The sequence below is a fragment of the Neoarius graeffei genome, chromosome 3 (assembly GCF_027579695.1).
Source record: "Neoarius graeffei isolate fNeoGra1 chromosome 3, fNeoGra1.pri, whole genome shotgun sequence".
NCBI classification, from domain to species: Eukaryota; Metazoa; Chordata; class Actinopteri; order Siluriformes; family Ariidae; genus Neoarius; species Neoarius graeffei.
The window spans coordinates 22,631,348-22,647,964 of NC_083571.1; the positions used below are offsets into that span (position 1 = coordinate 22,631,348).

Below are 16,617 nucleotides of genomic sequence, written 5' to 3' on the forward strand. Positions count from 1 at the left end.
ACTTAACAGAACCAGTTAGTAATGTTATCTACACTATATTAATATTTTTGTGGGACAATGTGAGATGAGACATCTATCAAATGTAATATATTTTTGCAGTTATTAAAATTATGTTACTAATTACTGGCCACTGACGAGGACAAACGCTTTGTTCCTCGACATAATGTGCATTGCACGTAAACACTCTTGCCTTTTATTTCAAGTAATGAAAAGTAATGGCTGTATTTCCAGTGTGAAAGCGCAGTGCTGGGCTGACCGCTCGCCATCGCTGGGTCTTCCGATTGAAAGAGCGCGCAGTAGTGCAGTAGGCATGGCCTACCTACATATGTTGTCCAAATCTACTCTGATTGGCTTACTGTGCCGTTGTCTCGTGTCTCCCCGCCCCACACTAAAGCAGAGTAAAGAAAGGCTGAACGAGCAGCGTGCCAGATGAGAACAGCTTTAATAAAGTAACGCATAGTATTTTATTGTAAGTAACGGGAACGGCGTTATAACGATGTAAAAAGTAATTAGTTAGATTACTCGTTACTAAAAAAAGTAACGCCGTTAGTAACGCCGTTTATTTCTAACGCCGTTATTCCCATCACTGGACTTAATTAACTGTTTGACTGGATCAGGCATTTTGCCTCCACACTGAATTTGAGAGCCCTGATGCACAAAATGGGCTGGGTTGGGGTTTTTTTTTTTTTTTAGAGACACCTACTGGTGAGCAGATCTAACTACAAGTACTACATCCTCCGTCCGGGTCTTGCAGTAACGGTCATTGTTTTCTGAATGTAGTGCCCTGGTGAAGCTTTTGAATAAGTCCATTGAAGGCACTGCTGATGATGAAGATGAGGGAGTTACTCCTGACACTGCCATCCGTGCTGGACTAGAACTACTCAAAGTGAGCAAACACTGTTACTTATTGCTTCGTACAGTTCGCGTTGTTACAACTCATTTAACACACATGATTATTGAGTGGTTGGTAAAAATGTTTTAAAGCTTCTTTAAATGAATAAATATTTGTCTTTCATTATAGTTTGTTGTTTTAAGCCGCTTTTGGAATCTGACACTTTTATTCTGCCTCATGTTCTGGTCATTTAAGGCTCACCCATAGTGTTTTTTTTTTTTTTAATTAAAGGGTGAAGAACCACCATCATGCCATTTCTGTAGGATATCTCAGTGTAGGAAATAAGGAAGTTTAAGCAGACCGTCACAGGACAGACATGTCTGAAATAATGTCTGTCTGTCTAAATTTCAGCCTGTCTGAATGACAGGCCAAATGGCCTGGAACAATGCGGCTGGGGGTCCGGGGCCTGCCTTAGGGCCCCAGAAGCTAAAGGGCTTTAGATGCGTGGAGATGGCTTCTCAGCTATTTCCAGGCACATTTTTGTGATCCTCAAAGGCCAAACTACACAAGACATTAGTTGCTAATGACACTACAAACTGAATATAATTTACAAGAAAATGTCAGAAGATTCAAGAAAAACCTGCTTAAAGGTCCTAGGCAACGGTCGGAGGTGAAACGTAGAATATCCACTTTATTGTCTAGAAGAACGACCCAAAAAGCAAATTCAATCTTCCTGGTGTCTAATTTGCACCCTAAAATTGAATAAAACAGTTAAAATATACTGGTTTGCACAAGTTCCGAAGGTTTGTTTACTTCTCACTTACGTGCACTTTTACTGCCAGGGGACCGTCATCGTGACGTCATTCAAGCCAAACAGACCGGGAGCAGCTCAGTGTTTACTTGCGAACTGAGCACACGTGTACGGATTTTGGTCGTGAAAGGTTGTGTAAAATGTCTGAAAGCGATAGCGATTTTGAGTAGGAACTCTTCAAATTAAATATCGACAGGTGAAACCATGTATGTATGAACCTATGGCCGTTGCGAAGCAATCAGTGAATGTGTCTCACTGGTTTGACCGTGCGGCCTCGGAATCGGACAGCGACTCGGCCGACTCTGATCGCGGTGACCCCGGACCTCAACAAGACTCACGCCCAAACAATTTATCCTGGTAGTTATGATCAAGTCTTACTTTCTTCATAATACTAAATAAGAGCCCTTTTGAAGAATAATTAAACTGCCCTCCGTAGTGGATATAGGTAACGATTACTTGACAGTGTGCCGGTAGGCCACATTAGCCTGCCATCCGCAGCATTATACTATTTATAGCCTACTCTAAGCGAGGAAATATCCCTTTGTCTCATTTCCACAGTGATTGTACAGGATCCCTCAGGATTCTTGACTTGTCAATTGCAAGCAAAAGTAAAAATGTTTACCTCCAATCTTCTCCTTTTTGCTTGAGCGTTGCTGCTCTGTTTCTTCTTTGACTGCTTGATTTTGTTTCACGCACACAATCCACTCTCTCCGCCTCGTCTCCTCTTTCGGAAAAAACAACCCTCTGGCTTCATGCGTGCAACCCACTCGCTCCGCCTCTTCTCCTTTTTCAGAAAAAGCCAACCTTCTCGCCCCGCCTCTTCTCCTTTTTCAGAAAAAGCCGACCCTCTCGCCCCACCTCTTCTCCTTTTTCAGAAAAAGCCAACCCTCTCGCCCCACCTCTTCTCCTTTTTCAGAAAAAGCCAACCCTCTCGCCCCGCCTCTTCTCCTTTTTCAGAAAAAGCCGACCCTCTCGCCCCGCCTCTTCTCCTTTTTCAGAAAAAGCCAACCCTCTCGCCCCGCCTTTTCTCCTTTTTCAGAAAAAGCCAACCCTCTCGCCCCGCCTCTTCTCCTTTTTCAGAAAAAGCCGACCCTCTCGCGCCGCCTCTTCTCCTTTTTCAGAAAAAGCCGACCCTCTCATTCCGCCTCTTCTCCTTTTTCAGAAAAAGCCAACCCTCTCACTCTGCCTCTTCTCCTTTTTCAGAAAAAGCCGACCCTCTCGCCCCGCCTCTTCTCCTTTTTCAGAAAAAGCCGACCCTCTCGCGCCGCCTCTTCTCCTTTTTCAGAAAAAGCCGACCCTCTCGCTCCGCCTCTTCTCCTTTTTCAGAAAAAGCCGACCCTCTCGTTCCGCCTCTTCTCCTTTTTCGGAAAAAGCCAACCCTCTCGTTCCGCCTCTTCTCCTTTTTCGGAAAAAGCCAACCCTCTCGTTCCGCCTCTTCTCCTTTTTCGGAAAAAGCCAACCCTCTCGTTCCGCCTCTTCTCCTCTTTCGGAAAAAGCCAACCCTCTCGCTCCGCCTCTTCTCCTTTTTCAGAAAAAGCCAACCCTCTCGTTCCGCCTCTTCTCCTTTTTCAGAAAAAGCCAACCCTCTCGTTCCGCCTCTTCTCCTTTTTCGGAAAAAGCCAACCCTCTCGCTCCGCCTCCTCTCCTTTTTCGGAAAAAGCCAACCCTCTCGCTCCGCCTCTTCTCCTTTTTCAGAAAAAGCCAATCCACTCTGTCTGCCTCTTCTCCTCTCTCGGAAAAAGGTAAAAACTTCTTCCTGAACCGGTCCCATTGTTACAGTTCACTGTACAACAATAAGGCATGGGTTTTTTTTGGAAATTCCCGAACGCACGTCTGCAATCAAGCCGAACGGCAATGAAAATACACGGAAGTGGACTCAACTCAAGCAGTTTGTTTGTCTTCTTGATAATAAAGTTGACTTGACTTGAACTTGAACTTAAATGACGTCACGCGCCGAGTGGTCATGAAAATCGCTGAACAGAAATTCGCCGTGATCCGCACTAACTTATTTTAATTATTACTTATTAACAATACTTCTTGGGACCAGAAGAAAATTACAGAGGGTTTTGTAACATATAAAGTTTCAAATGTGCATAAAATTAAAACTGTTGCCTATGAGCTTTAAAGTTCTACCCAAGAAAACAGTAGCACACAAGTCAGTTCCATGTCTGGAACAAAGTATGGGAAGCCAAGGATGTTCCAGTCGGTTACAACTTGCTGGTCCTCATAGACAGGTACTATAATAACACTCATGAAACATTATGTCAACAATGACTATTTTATACTGTTTATAATAAGACTAAGAAATTTAGTAATTAACAATACAACTCATCTTACATAATAGAGTTAAAATTTTGAGGACGAGATTCCAAGTAACTTTGTAACAAAATGACGTTTAAAATGACTCCGAACTCGACGTGGGAATATTATTTAGCATTCAGACTAAAATCTGCTGCACTAGAACTTAGAACCTAAAAGAAAATAACTGTATTAAAATATAAACCTACATCCAATAAAGTATATGACTGTGACTGTCGTTCTTATTATGAATTAAAAAAAATGCACATAATAATAATATAACTGTCAGTGTTCTCCACTACCTGAAGTTATAGCTCGGCGGTAGTATTGAGCAGCCGTCGCCGGGGGGTTCGCGAGGGGGGTCGCACCAGAAAATTTTGAAATGAGAAACCCCTCAGATGCCATTTCCTGGCATCTAAGTTGCATGTTATTTATTTCGCAAGTAGCTGCTTTTGTGCAAAATCTTCTGACACTGGGAGCCGACTTTACATTTATTTTGTCACTCCATTACTGAAATGTTTATTCAATAGAATATCTTTGATTTTAGTTGAATTCTACACAAAATTACCTTTCATTTGATGTGCAGTATGTATCTTTTCTTTCCACCGTACTCCTCTCGGAGGTCTGAGGCAATCGGAGCCACTTAACTGACATGCACTCCTGTCGCCACACTACACATGCGTAGTGACAAGTGAGCGAGCAAGCGTTAAGGGCTTCTGTTGAACCTGTTGTAAAGTAAAGCGCATCAGCGATCTGTGATCAGAGAATTACTTTGATGTTTGTATTGGCGTGGTTTTTTTACTTTTCTTTGAAGTAAACTTTTTTTTTTGACTGGGCGGCCAAAAATTAAGGCTCGGCGGCGCATTTATGAGTCGGCGGTAATAGCTCTTCTAGCCGTTATGACTCGGCGGGCCACCGAGTCATTAACGAGAGTGGAGAACACTGAACCGTTGACTGGCAGTTTGGCGCTTAACATACCGTAGTGCAAAGCCCATGTTTACATTAGACCGTATCAGCGGATCATCAGATTAACGTTTTTAAAACGATTAGCGTGCACACAGCAACACCAATACACGATTTGCGTGCACACAGCAACACCAATACACGGATACGCTCGGCTCCGCAGGCATCCTGCGCTCCAAATCACTCCGCCCTGAACAGCGAGTGCCCTCTGGAGGGTGCGCACTCCGGCCCTGCGCAGCTCACAGAGCGCGTGAGTGAAGCGCACAAGCTGTGATTCGGGACTGAGCCGCTGTGTGTGTGATCCCAGCGCATATCACTTACCACTTGCAAGTGGAAGGATGGCAAGCCTAAAGACAATCATAACTACACAATGGGCAGTATTTGCATCAGGATTTGCAGTATTTTCATACTTTTATACTCTTTAATGAAAGGTGATACAAGGCGGAAGTCCGCGCCGTTTTTCAGCAGTCGCGTCACATGACCAACGCCAGCAAATCAGGAAGGTGGATGTCACAGTGACGTTGTCCAATGACGACGCCAGCTAGAGCTCAGCACAGCGTATTCTCAATGTTTACACAGCACCGGACCAGACACGATCTGGATTGAATACGTGGACCCTGGTGGATTCCCGTTTCCCGGCGTTTCCAGGCAGTTTAATGTAAACGGACAGTGCAAAACGAGACAGATACGGTCTAATGTAAATGTAGCCAAAGTTTCTTGTAAACTGAACTCTTAATCAACTGACTGGATCAATCAGATACCGTCAACCCTAAAACACTAGTTCAGCTGCATCGTGTAATAAAAACAACAGTGAATACTGAATGGATGATTATTGTCGTATTTAGTATGCCACTCAGGGAGAAGGAGGTGCCTATAAATTTTGGCGGGGCTCGGACCATCGCTGGCTGAGTTATGAATTTTTAAATCCCCACACACGCGAGGAGCTGGAGCCAGGGCTCATGCTAAAGTTTTCCACAAGCAGTGCTCACTCCTGACATTGGATCAGGCTGAACCTGGGCTTGATGGAAAGGTCTCAGGGACGGGGGTATGCCTGTAAAGTTTGGCGGGGCTAGGACCATCAGTGGCTGAGGTATGAATTTTTAAAGGCTGGCTCGAGCAAGGGCTTATATTAAAGTTTTTAGCAAGCAGCGCTCATGCGGGGGTTCCGGGGCCGAATAATGGGCTGAGGCGGGGTCGTACCGGGCCATGCCTGAGCTGGTTTGAAAGGGCTCAGGGAGAGGGATGTGTCTCTAAATTCTGGCAGGGCTTGGACCATCGGTGGCAGAGTTATGAATTTTTAAATTCGGCCCCATGGAGGGCCCCATTTCACAGGCCGTGTTACGACATAATGTGAAGAAAATTTGGAAGAAAATTAGAAAAAGATGAGACCCATATCTTTACAGTTTTTCATGGGCCGTCCAGTTTGATGCTTTTGAAATACAGACGGACAAATGTGAAAATTACCAGTAAACGTCCGCCAGTCCAGCCTTATTTCCCACACTGATATCTCCGACAATCAATAACCTTTTACTTTGTTGTCCTGGTCTAAATGCCACGAGGGAATGATTTTATTGTCAAAGTACTTTGCATGATGTTTTTAAACAAGGTGCTACCATAGTGTTTTTTAGAATTTTTATCATGTTTCTGAAGCATCTCGTTTGGTTATTTATGTAACTTGTTTTAATTATTTAGGAAGAAATTATAGTACCTTCTCAGAAATGTTCTTGCCATGAAATAGCCTTAGGCGCTGGCATGGCTTTTAAAAAAAAATCACTCACTCACCGCCTTGTGCTCTGTATAAAACATCCAACTGCGGAATGGGGTGGGTCGGTGTTGTTCCACTTCTGAGCCAGAATGACTGTTAGTAACGGAGCCGGAAACAGTGCCCATGTAGATGGGACAGTTGGCACTGCAGGACGGGGTGTGATGTTTCTGACACTGTTCTTTCCGAGACCAGCACAAATTCAGACGTCTACGGCGTCTGAGATCCGTGCACCTTTCTGCCTCCACATACAGTATTTCTGATCACCCAAACATGTTGCTTGCGTGAGTCTCTCTCTCTACTCCTCTCTACTCTTTATTACCTTTCACTCCAATTCTCTATCTATCCATCTTCTCTCCGTTTGTGAGCACAGTTTTCTGACACATTTTCACAGAAAGCTGGCTTAGCTAAAGGACACAAACATTTTTTTATATATATATATATATATATATATATATATATATATATATATATATATATATATTTTGAGGCTGTTACTTCCATTAAACCTAAATTATTTAACTTTGCTTGTGTTTGAAGAGTGGTATAAATGTGCACGGCTAACAAAAGCACCTCATCACTCAGTTCACCCGCCGTTGTTTTGAAAGCAATGCCGGTATGCTCGGGGAATTCATGTTTCTGGCGTGTAGATGCAACCCCGATTCCAAAAAAAAAAAGTTGGGACAAAGTACAAATTGTAAATAAAAACGGAATGCAATGATGTGGAAGTTTCAAAATTCCATATTTTATTCAGAATAGAACATAGATGACATATCAAATGTTTAAACTGAGAAAATGTATCATTTAAAGAGAACAATTAGGTGATTTTAAATTTCATGACAACAACACATCTCAAAAAAGTTGGGACAAGGCCATGTTTACCACTGTGAGACATCCCCTTTTCTCTTTACAACAGTCTGTAAACGTCTGGGGACTGAGGAGACAAGTTGCTCAAGTTTAGGGATAGGAATGTTAACCCATTCTTGTCTAATGTAGGATTCTAGTTGCTCGACTGTCTTAGGTCTTTTTTGTCGTATCTTCCGTTTTATGATGCGCCAAATGTTTTCTATGGGTGAAAGATCTGGACTGCAGGCTGGCCAGTTCAGTACCCGGACCCTTCTTCTACGCAGCCATGATGCTGTAATTGATGCAGTATGTGGTTTGGCATTGTCATGTTGGAAAATGCAAGGTCTTCCCTGAAAGAGACGTCGTCTGGATGGGAGCATATGTTGCTCTAGAACCTGGATATACCTTTCAGCATTGATGGTGTCTTTCCAGATGTGTAAGCTGCCCATGCCACACGCACTAATGCAACCCCATACCATCAGAGATGCAGGCTTCTGAACTGAGCGCTGATAACAACTTGGGTCGTCCTTCTCCTCTTTAGTCCGAATGACACGGCGTCCCTGATTTCCATAAAGAACTTCACATTTTGATTCGTCTGACCACAGAACAGTTTTCCACTTTGCCACAGTCCATTTTAAATGAGCCTTGGCCCAGAGAAGACGTCTGCGCTTCCGGATCATGTTTAGATATGGCTTCTTCTTCGAACTATAGAGTTTTAGCTGGCAATGGCGGATGGCACGGTGAATTGTGTTCACAGATAATGTTCTCTGGAAATATTCCTGAGCCCATTTTGTGATTTCCAATACAGAAGCATGCCTGTATGTGATGCAGTGCCGTCTAAGGGCCCGAAGATCACGGGCACCCAGTATGGTTTTCCGGCCTTGACCCTTACGCACAGAGATTCTTCCAGATTCTCTGAATCTTTTGATGATATTATGCACTGTAGATGATGATATGTTCAAACTCTTTGCAATTTTACACTGTCAAACTCCTTTCTGATATTGCTCCACTATTTGTCGGCGCAGAATTAGGGGGATTGGTGATCCTCTTCCCATCTTTACTTCTGAGAGCCGCTGCCACTCCAAGATGCTCTTTTTATACCCAGTCATGTTAATGACCTATTGCCAATTGACCTAATGAGTTGCAATTTGGTCCTCCAGCTGTTCCTTTTTTGTACCTTTTAACTTTTCCAGCCTCTTATTGCCCCTGTCCCAACTTTTTTGAGATGTGTTGCTGTCATGAAATTTCAAATGAGCCAATATTTGGCATGAAATTTCAAAATGTCTCACTTTCGACATTTGATATGTTGTCTATGTTCTATTGTGAATACAATATCAGTTTTTGAGATTTGTAAAGTATTGCATTCCGTTTTTATTTACAATTTGTACTTTGTCCCAACTTTTTTGGAATCGGGGTTGTACGTTGCACTGGACACTGACGCTCCGTCACTCCTCTGGTTACAGAACGCCAGGTTGTAATGTAAAAACGCAGACTGGTGCGGCTTTATTTGGTTCCGTGTAATCGACCAAATCAGAATATTGCGGAATATCTGTGCTTCAAAAGGTTTATAGTTTATTAAAGAAGCTATACTTGGGCAACTCCAAAGTAAAATTAGCTGCTTTTCCTGTTGCTAGCTCCTGCACTCATCTTTTGAGATGTCTGACCACTTCGGGCATTCTGAGCTTCAAAGTAGTTAGAGCAGTGGGAATTACATTTTACAAATGTTTTGTTTTAGCCCTTGATGCGTTTTATACATGTTCGTCCCATAATTTCTCACTCTCAGGTTTTGTCTTTCACCCACCCAACGTCATTCCACTCTGCTGAGACGTACGAGTCTCTTCTGCAGTGTCTCAAAATGGAGGATGATAAAGTGGCAGAGGCGGCCATTCAGATCTTCAGAAACACCGGCCAGAAGATTGAGAGCGAGTTGCCGCAGATCAGATCGTATGAATGCGTTTAAACATTTATAGACACATTACTTTTTTCTTTCTGTTACCCTTTGCTCTCAACACTGTTTCTAAGATGAGTTTTGTTCCGTCACTTGTGTCGTGTTGAATCTTGATATTAACTCGCCCTTGTCTGTCTTTAGGACTCTTATTCCCATACTTCACCAAAAAGCCAAGAGAGGGACCCCACACCAAGCCAAACAGGCAGTGCACTGCATCCACGCCATCTTCCACAACAAAGAAGTCCAGCTGGCTCAAATATTTGAGGTAGATTTAAAACAGTCTCTCTGGGAACTTCAGAATTTCTCTTTAAAAACAGACGGGAGTGTGTCTGTAGCGCTCGGCTGGAACTTTAAACATACACTTACTGTACACTTTAATAGAATATACAGTGGGGCAAAAAAGTATTTAGTCAGTCACCAATTGTGCAAGTTCTCCCACTTAAAAAGATGAGAGAGGCCTGCAATTTTCATCATAGGTATACCTCAACTATGAGAGACAGAATGAGAAAAAAATCCAGAAAATCACATTGTCTGATTTTTAAAGAATTTATTTGCAAATTATGGTGGAAAATAAGTATTTGGTCAATAACAAAAGTTCATCTCAATACTTTGTTATATACCCTTTGTTGGCAATGACAGAGGTCAAACGTTTTCTGTAAGTCTTCACAAGGTTTTCACACACTGTTGCTGGTATTTTGGCCCATTCCTCCATGCAGATCTCCTCTAGAGCAGTGATGTTTTGGGGCTGTCGCTGGGCAACACGGACTTTCAACTCCCTCCAAAGATTTTCTACGGGGTTGAGATCTGGAGACTGGCTAGGCCACTCCAGGACCTTGAAATGCTTCTTACGAAGCCACTCCTTTGTTGCCCGGGTGGTGTGTTTGGGATCATTGTCATGCTGAAAGACCCAGCCACGTTTCATCTTCAATGCCCTTGCTGATGGAAGGAGGTTTTCACTCAAAATCTCACGATACATGGCCCCATTCATTCTTTCCTTTACACGGATCAGTCGTCCTGGTCCCTTTGCAGAAAAACAGCCCCAAAGCATAATGTTTCCACCCCCATGCTTCACAGTAGGTATGGTGTTCTTTGGATGCAACTCAGCATTCTTTCTCCTCCAAACACGACACGTTGAGTTTTTACCAAAAAGTTCTATTTTGGTTTCATCTGACCATATGACATTCTCCCAGTCCTCTTCTGGATCATCCAAATGCTCTCTAGCAAACTTCAGACGGGCCTGGACATGTACTGGCTTAAGCAGGGGGACACGTCTGGCACTGCAGGATTTGAGTCCCTGGCGGCGTAGTGTGTTACTGATGGTAACCTTTGTTACTTTGGTCCCAGCTCTCTGCAGGTCATTCACTAGGTCCCCCCGTGTGGTTCTGGGATTTTTGCTCACCGTTCTTGTGATCATTTTGACCCCACGGGGTGAGATCTTGCGTGGAGCCCCAGATCGAGGGAGATTATCAGTGGTCTTGTATGTCTTCCATTTTCTAATAATTGCTCCTACAGTTGATTTCTTCACACCAAGCTGCTTCCCTATTGCAGATTCAGTCTTCCCAGCCTGGTGCAGGTCTACAATTTTGTTTCTGGTGTCCTTTGACAGCTCTTTGGTCTTGGCCATAGTGGAGTTTGGAGTGTGACTGTTTGAGGTTGTGGACAGGTGTCTTTTATACTGATAACGAGTTCAAACAGGTGCCATTAATACAGGTAACGAGTGGAGGACAGAGGAGCCTCTTAAAGAAGTTGTTACAGGTCTGTGAGAGCCAGAAATCTTGCTTGTTTGTAGGTGACCAAATACTTATTTTACCGAGGAATTTACCAATTAATTCATTAAAAATCCTACAATGTGATTTCCTGGATTCTTTCCCCCCATTCTGTCTCTCATAGTTGAAGTGTACCTATGATGGAAATTACAGGCCTCTTTCATCTTTTTAAGTGGGAGAACTTGCACAATTGGTGGCTGACTAAATACTTTTTTGCCCCACTGTATGTCCACCTGCCCTTTTATACCCTTAAAGTGGATAGGGCTGCGTACCTAAACGTAACATCAGGTACCGGTACAGAGGTTTAGGTACAGGTCCGGACCTGTACCTGAACAATTTGACAAATTCTTCTGAACGTCTTCAATAATGACAGAAACATTAATAAACTGTTGACAACTTGTCAGTATGTTTATTCAAAGAAAACCGAACATAACTAGGTTTCCTACCTCACCTCTCAGTCTCACACTTAGTTAACTTGGGACAAAAAGTCATAAGTTGTCTCACAGCGAGAAGTGACTACACTAGAGTACTATAGACTACGCGCAGTCTGCGGCCTTTAACTTACGCGGCAAAATTACACAAAGCAGCAAAGACTGCCAGTGCCAGCAAAGGAAAAATGTCTGACCTGCTTTTGAGTCTTTTTGACCAATCAGAACGCTGGATCAGCCAAGCTCTCGCAATGTCTCGTGAGACTGTGGCGAGAGGATCTCAAATCAAAGATGGCTCTGATTTCAAGTTTCAGCGCGGCATTTTACGTCTTTTCCAGTGCTAAATTTTCGGCTTTGTGGTAGGATTTACGCATCTTCAGTCACAAAATAAGCAGATACTTGGTGTAAATTTATATCGGTACAGTACCGGTACTTCATGATCTGGTATTTTGGACCTGTACCGAATCGATTTTCATGGTACAATACCGGTACACAGCCCTAAAAGTGGATGGTGAGGATTTTCTGATGAATTAATCACCAGCATATTGATAAGATCTCTCTGTCCCCCATCTCTCTCCCCCACTCCCTCTGTCTCCCTCCCTCTCTCCACGTCTGTGTAGCCATTGTCTCGTAGTCTGAACGCTGATGTCCCAGAGCAGCTAATCACTCCTCTCGTCTCTTTGGGTCACATCTCCATGCTGGCCCCGGATCAGTTTGCTTCACCTATGAAGTCCATTGTAGCCAACTTCATTGTAAAAGATCTGCTGATGAATGACAGAGTGAGTGCGTAAGGGTTTCGTTTTTGCCTTAAGCGTGTTTCTGAATGGAGCTTAACCTTTTTATGTTTCCCTCGTTTTCTTTTAGTCTGTGGGCAGTAAGAACGGTAGACTGTGGACAACTGATGACGAAGTTTCCCCTGAAGTGTTGGCAAAGGTGCGTTTAGAATTTTCGGGCGCGTACCATTTTTAAAGCCTTACAGTTGTAATGCTTGTTATATCTAATGCTGTCTGTCTGTTCCAGGTTCAAGCCATTAAGCTGCTGGTGAGATGGTTGTTGGGGATGAAGAATAATCAGTCTAAATCAGCCAACTCCACTCTCAGACTGCTCTCGGCAATGCTGGTCAGCGAGGGGGACCTAACGGAACAGAAAAAGATCTGGTAGGCAAAGTTCAGGCTGGACTTATTTTCTGTTCATGGTTTCAGTGTCCAGTTATTTCTACTGATGAAGAGAGGAAAGAGTCATGATAATGTGGTGCACAAGCTAACAAGCAAATTGCAGTTAAATGGTTCCAGTTTGTACCCGATCCTAACCCGGTATGTTCGGTCACATGATGTACTGTAAGTGTAGGAATGGGGGTGAAAAATTCCCCTTTTTTTCCCTCTATTCTTTCAAAAATGAGACTTTGTGCATATTTGAAGGCATGTTGCTTGTGACAAGCAGCAAAAAGAATAACACATGGTGATTTTGTGTGAGTGCTCGGTTTCTGATTCCAAGGCCAGTTAAAAACAGTTCACTGATGAACATTTGGATCTTGTGGGCTCCTGAGTGGCACAACAGAAACCATACCTGCAAACTTGTCGCTTTTTGGCGACAGTCACCTTTTTCATTGTCAATTGGGTCATTCACGTGAATCGTGTAGAACCGGAGAGGTTTTTTTGGGAGGGGGCATCTGGGCCGATCGTAATCTCAACTGAGCTCGCACCTGTCAAGAGGGGGGAGTGGGCTTGCTGCCATGTTATAGGCCATTATTGGACAATTCTTATAATTGACATTTTTTCTGGACCAATCGGAATCTCAGCCTTTGCCTCAGGATCTTGAAACACACTGCCATCTATGTTCGCGCTTGTTAAGAGACCCCTGAACCTAATGTGGAAACTCTGATGGTAATTGAAGGTAAGTCAGCCTTTTTGGAGCTAAAACAACAGATATTTGTTTGCTAAAGCATGTTTCACAATTGGATCACGATCAGAAGCGACCAAACATTCGTGCGACCGATACATTTTCATATTGATCGTTAACTGTTGCCGAAATAATCGCATATGAAAAAGTAGTCGTGCAAAACCTGCATGTCTAAAGCGACCGTTGTGCAATGCAAAAGCATGAAATCTTGCGATATATCTTGCGACTGTTGTACAATGAAAGCAGGTGTTGTAAGATAGTGCGATAGGGTGGCGCGAATCATCTGGTAATTGGACGATTGAACGCGCGGCGCTCGTGCAATTAACGAATCCATGGTACGAGTGCACGTACGAGTCAGGTTAGAGTCGACGACGGATAAGTAATGCCAGCACGCCCAAACGTCTTCGCTGGAGTTCTTGGAGTTGTACTCGGACATTCAGCAATCCCAATAGACGGCGAGGAGGTATTGGTGCAGCAGCATCCATGGTCAGTGGTGGTCTGAAGCAGCTGACTATACAGAGTTTATATACTAGTGACAAAGCGTGGCAAATTGAAGCTGATAAATCGCGCACTGATAGTAAAACATTGCAAGATTACATAAAATGTTGCGCAACAGTCTCATTGTTGCAAAACAGACGCACAGGGAGCTGCGATTCATCCTATGATCTTTAAAACTCGTGCATCAGTATTCATTCATTTTCATTATTCATGCAAAACATACTGAAAAATAGTGTTTTTCAGTTTCCCTCCATGGTGTTTGCGTGCGTAAGAGTGTTTGTGAAGCCCTTGTCCAGGCTAGAGAAGGAAAAAATAAATGTTTTTCAGTATAATATAATTTGTGTTTTGGTTCTTTTATTGTTTTCTTATTTCTTAACACTTACTTGAGTTCAGTGTCGGCGTCACCATTATCCGCCCCCCCCCGGACACTGTCACCTTTTTTGTTCTGACGAGTTTGCAGGTATGAGAAACGCGATCTCTCAAGGAGGCGTGGCATACACTTTCGCCCCTGTCAATTACAGTGAAGCTAGCCAATCATGGGCATCTGTGAGGGCATGCATACGGAAGTGGGCGGATGGCGCTTTCCTCCAAGTGTGTTACGCCGCGCTCTAAGTAACAATTATTCGCCAAAGGTGAAGTGAATATTGGTGAATAATAACCTCGAGTTTGTCTGGGTTATTATTCGCTGATATTCGCTGAGCTTGAAGCGGAGAATTGTTTTAGTATAAATACACAAGTGATTGATTTGATTAATAAATAAATACATTTTTTAAAAATTATTTCAACCTTCAAAAGTGGCATGTAAATGTAAAAATGTAATACAAATGTAATGTCACTTATCTCTGCGAGTCACATAAAATCCTTTGTTTCGAAATCGATAAAATAAATCCCAATTCCACCTTACCTTCGAATAGTTTTAGACCAAACTTTGTAGGGTCTTTAGTGCTTTTAGGAACAGCATTTTCTTTCATCATTTATAATTCTTCGTCATGTATAGTGACAAAGCGACTGGCCGCCAAGTCGCTCGAGGCGATTATCAAGAAAGTCAGAATTTCTCAACCAATCCACGCGTGCAGTTTTCTATACAGGTAGTCGTCGACTTACGGCCGATTGACTTTACGACCGTCTGGTTATGACTGGCAAGTGTTTCCCAGCTGAGCTAGCTGAGCGTACGACAGTTTCCGCCCCAGCTCCAGGCACATGCGCAGTCTCTCTCGTGCGCCCTCGCGCACTCCGTCATACAGTTTCCGCCCCAGCTCCTGGTTTATGAAACGAGCAAATGCTCCCGCCAGCCCGAGCGCTGCAACAGCTGATGATGACGTAGACGACCCACAGCCAAGCACCAGTGATGCCAGCGATCACTACATTTTGTATTTTGCTGTTTTTACATTTGTATTTTGGTATGTTTCAAACTAAAATGTTTTCTATTTTTTACACCTGTATTTCGTATTTTTTGTTTTGCACATATTAAACGAATTGTACTGTACGCAGTGTAGTACGGAAGCCGTGAGAGGCCCTTCATATAATCTTTTTTTATTCACCTTGTTATCCCGAGATAACGACATAATTAATTCAGGATCTCGAGAAAACAACACAACTAATTCGAGATCTCGAGAAAACAAAACCGATATTCCGAGATAACGACATAATTAATTCAGGATCTTGAGAAAACAAAACCATTATTCCGAGATAACAACATAATTAATTCAGGATCTCGAGAAAACAACACAACTAATTCGAGATCTCGAGAAAACAAAACAATTATTCCGTGATCTCGAGAAAACAAAATAATTATTTCATGATCTCGAGAAAACAGATCATGAAAACACAGCAGAGCTGCGCCCCCCTGTGGGTCAGACAACGAAGACTTAGAAATTGGCTGACATGTAACAGAGCAGAAATGGCTTTTTACGATGCCTTGAGAGAGAGGGGGGCCAGTCTTCTGCAGGGGTGCCGCGGACTAATTTTGAAATTATCCCTTATTAAAAGACTTGATGCAATCTCTCCCTGTGTCAACCCCTCATCAGAATATTGCCTTATTAGGCGATCGATTATTCCAGACATTCTAATGACCAAAGTTGCGTCTATACAGAATGAGAAACAGCCCCAAAGTCAGCATATCACAAGTCTCTTGCAGTACCTGAATGAACCATTTCTCAGCTGTTTACTCGAGATCACGGAATAATTTTGTTTTCTCGAGATCTCGAAATAACGGTTTTGTTTTCTCGAGATCTCGAATTAGTTGTATTGTTTTCTCAAGATCCTGAATTAATTATGTCGTTATCTCGGAATAACGGTTTTGTTTTCTCGAGATCTCGAATTAGTTGTGTTGTTTTCTCGACATCCTGAATTAATTATGTTGTTATCTCGGAATATCGGTTGTGTTTTCTCGAGATCTCGAATTAGTTGTATTGTTTTCTCGAGATCCTGAATTAATTATGTCGTTATCTCGGAATATCGGTTGTGTTTTCTTGAGATCTCGAATTAGTTGTGTTGTTTTCTCGAGATCCTGAATTAATTATGTCGTTATCTCGGAATATCGGTTTTGTTTTCTCGAGATCTCGAA

General features: G+C 42.9%; 1 protein-coding gene across 3 annotated transcripts in view; it reads left to right on the forward strand.

Annotated features, from left to right (window-relative positions):
• pds5a (PDS5 cohesin associated factor A) overlaps window positions 1-16,617 on the forward strand; it is a 162,708-nt gene that overhangs the window by 126,698 nt on the left and 19,393 nt on the right. For all 3 annotated transcript variants that reach the window (XM_060916509.1, XM_060916511.1, XM_060916510.1), the window contains exons 18-23: window positions 781-886; window positions 9,296-9,456; window positions 9,602-9,725; window positions 12,275-12,433; window positions 12,519-12,587; window positions 12,675-12,811. In XM_060916509.1, the coding sequence (XP_060772492.1) occupies window positions 781-886; window positions 9,296-9,456; window positions 9,602-9,725; window positions 12,275-12,433; window positions 12,519-12,587; window positions 12,675-12,811 (756 nt within the window). The remainder of the gene's footprint in view (window positions 1-780; window positions 887-9,295; window positions 9,457-9,601; window positions 9,726-12,274; window positions 12,434-12,518; window positions 12,588-12,674; window positions 12,812-16,617) is intronic.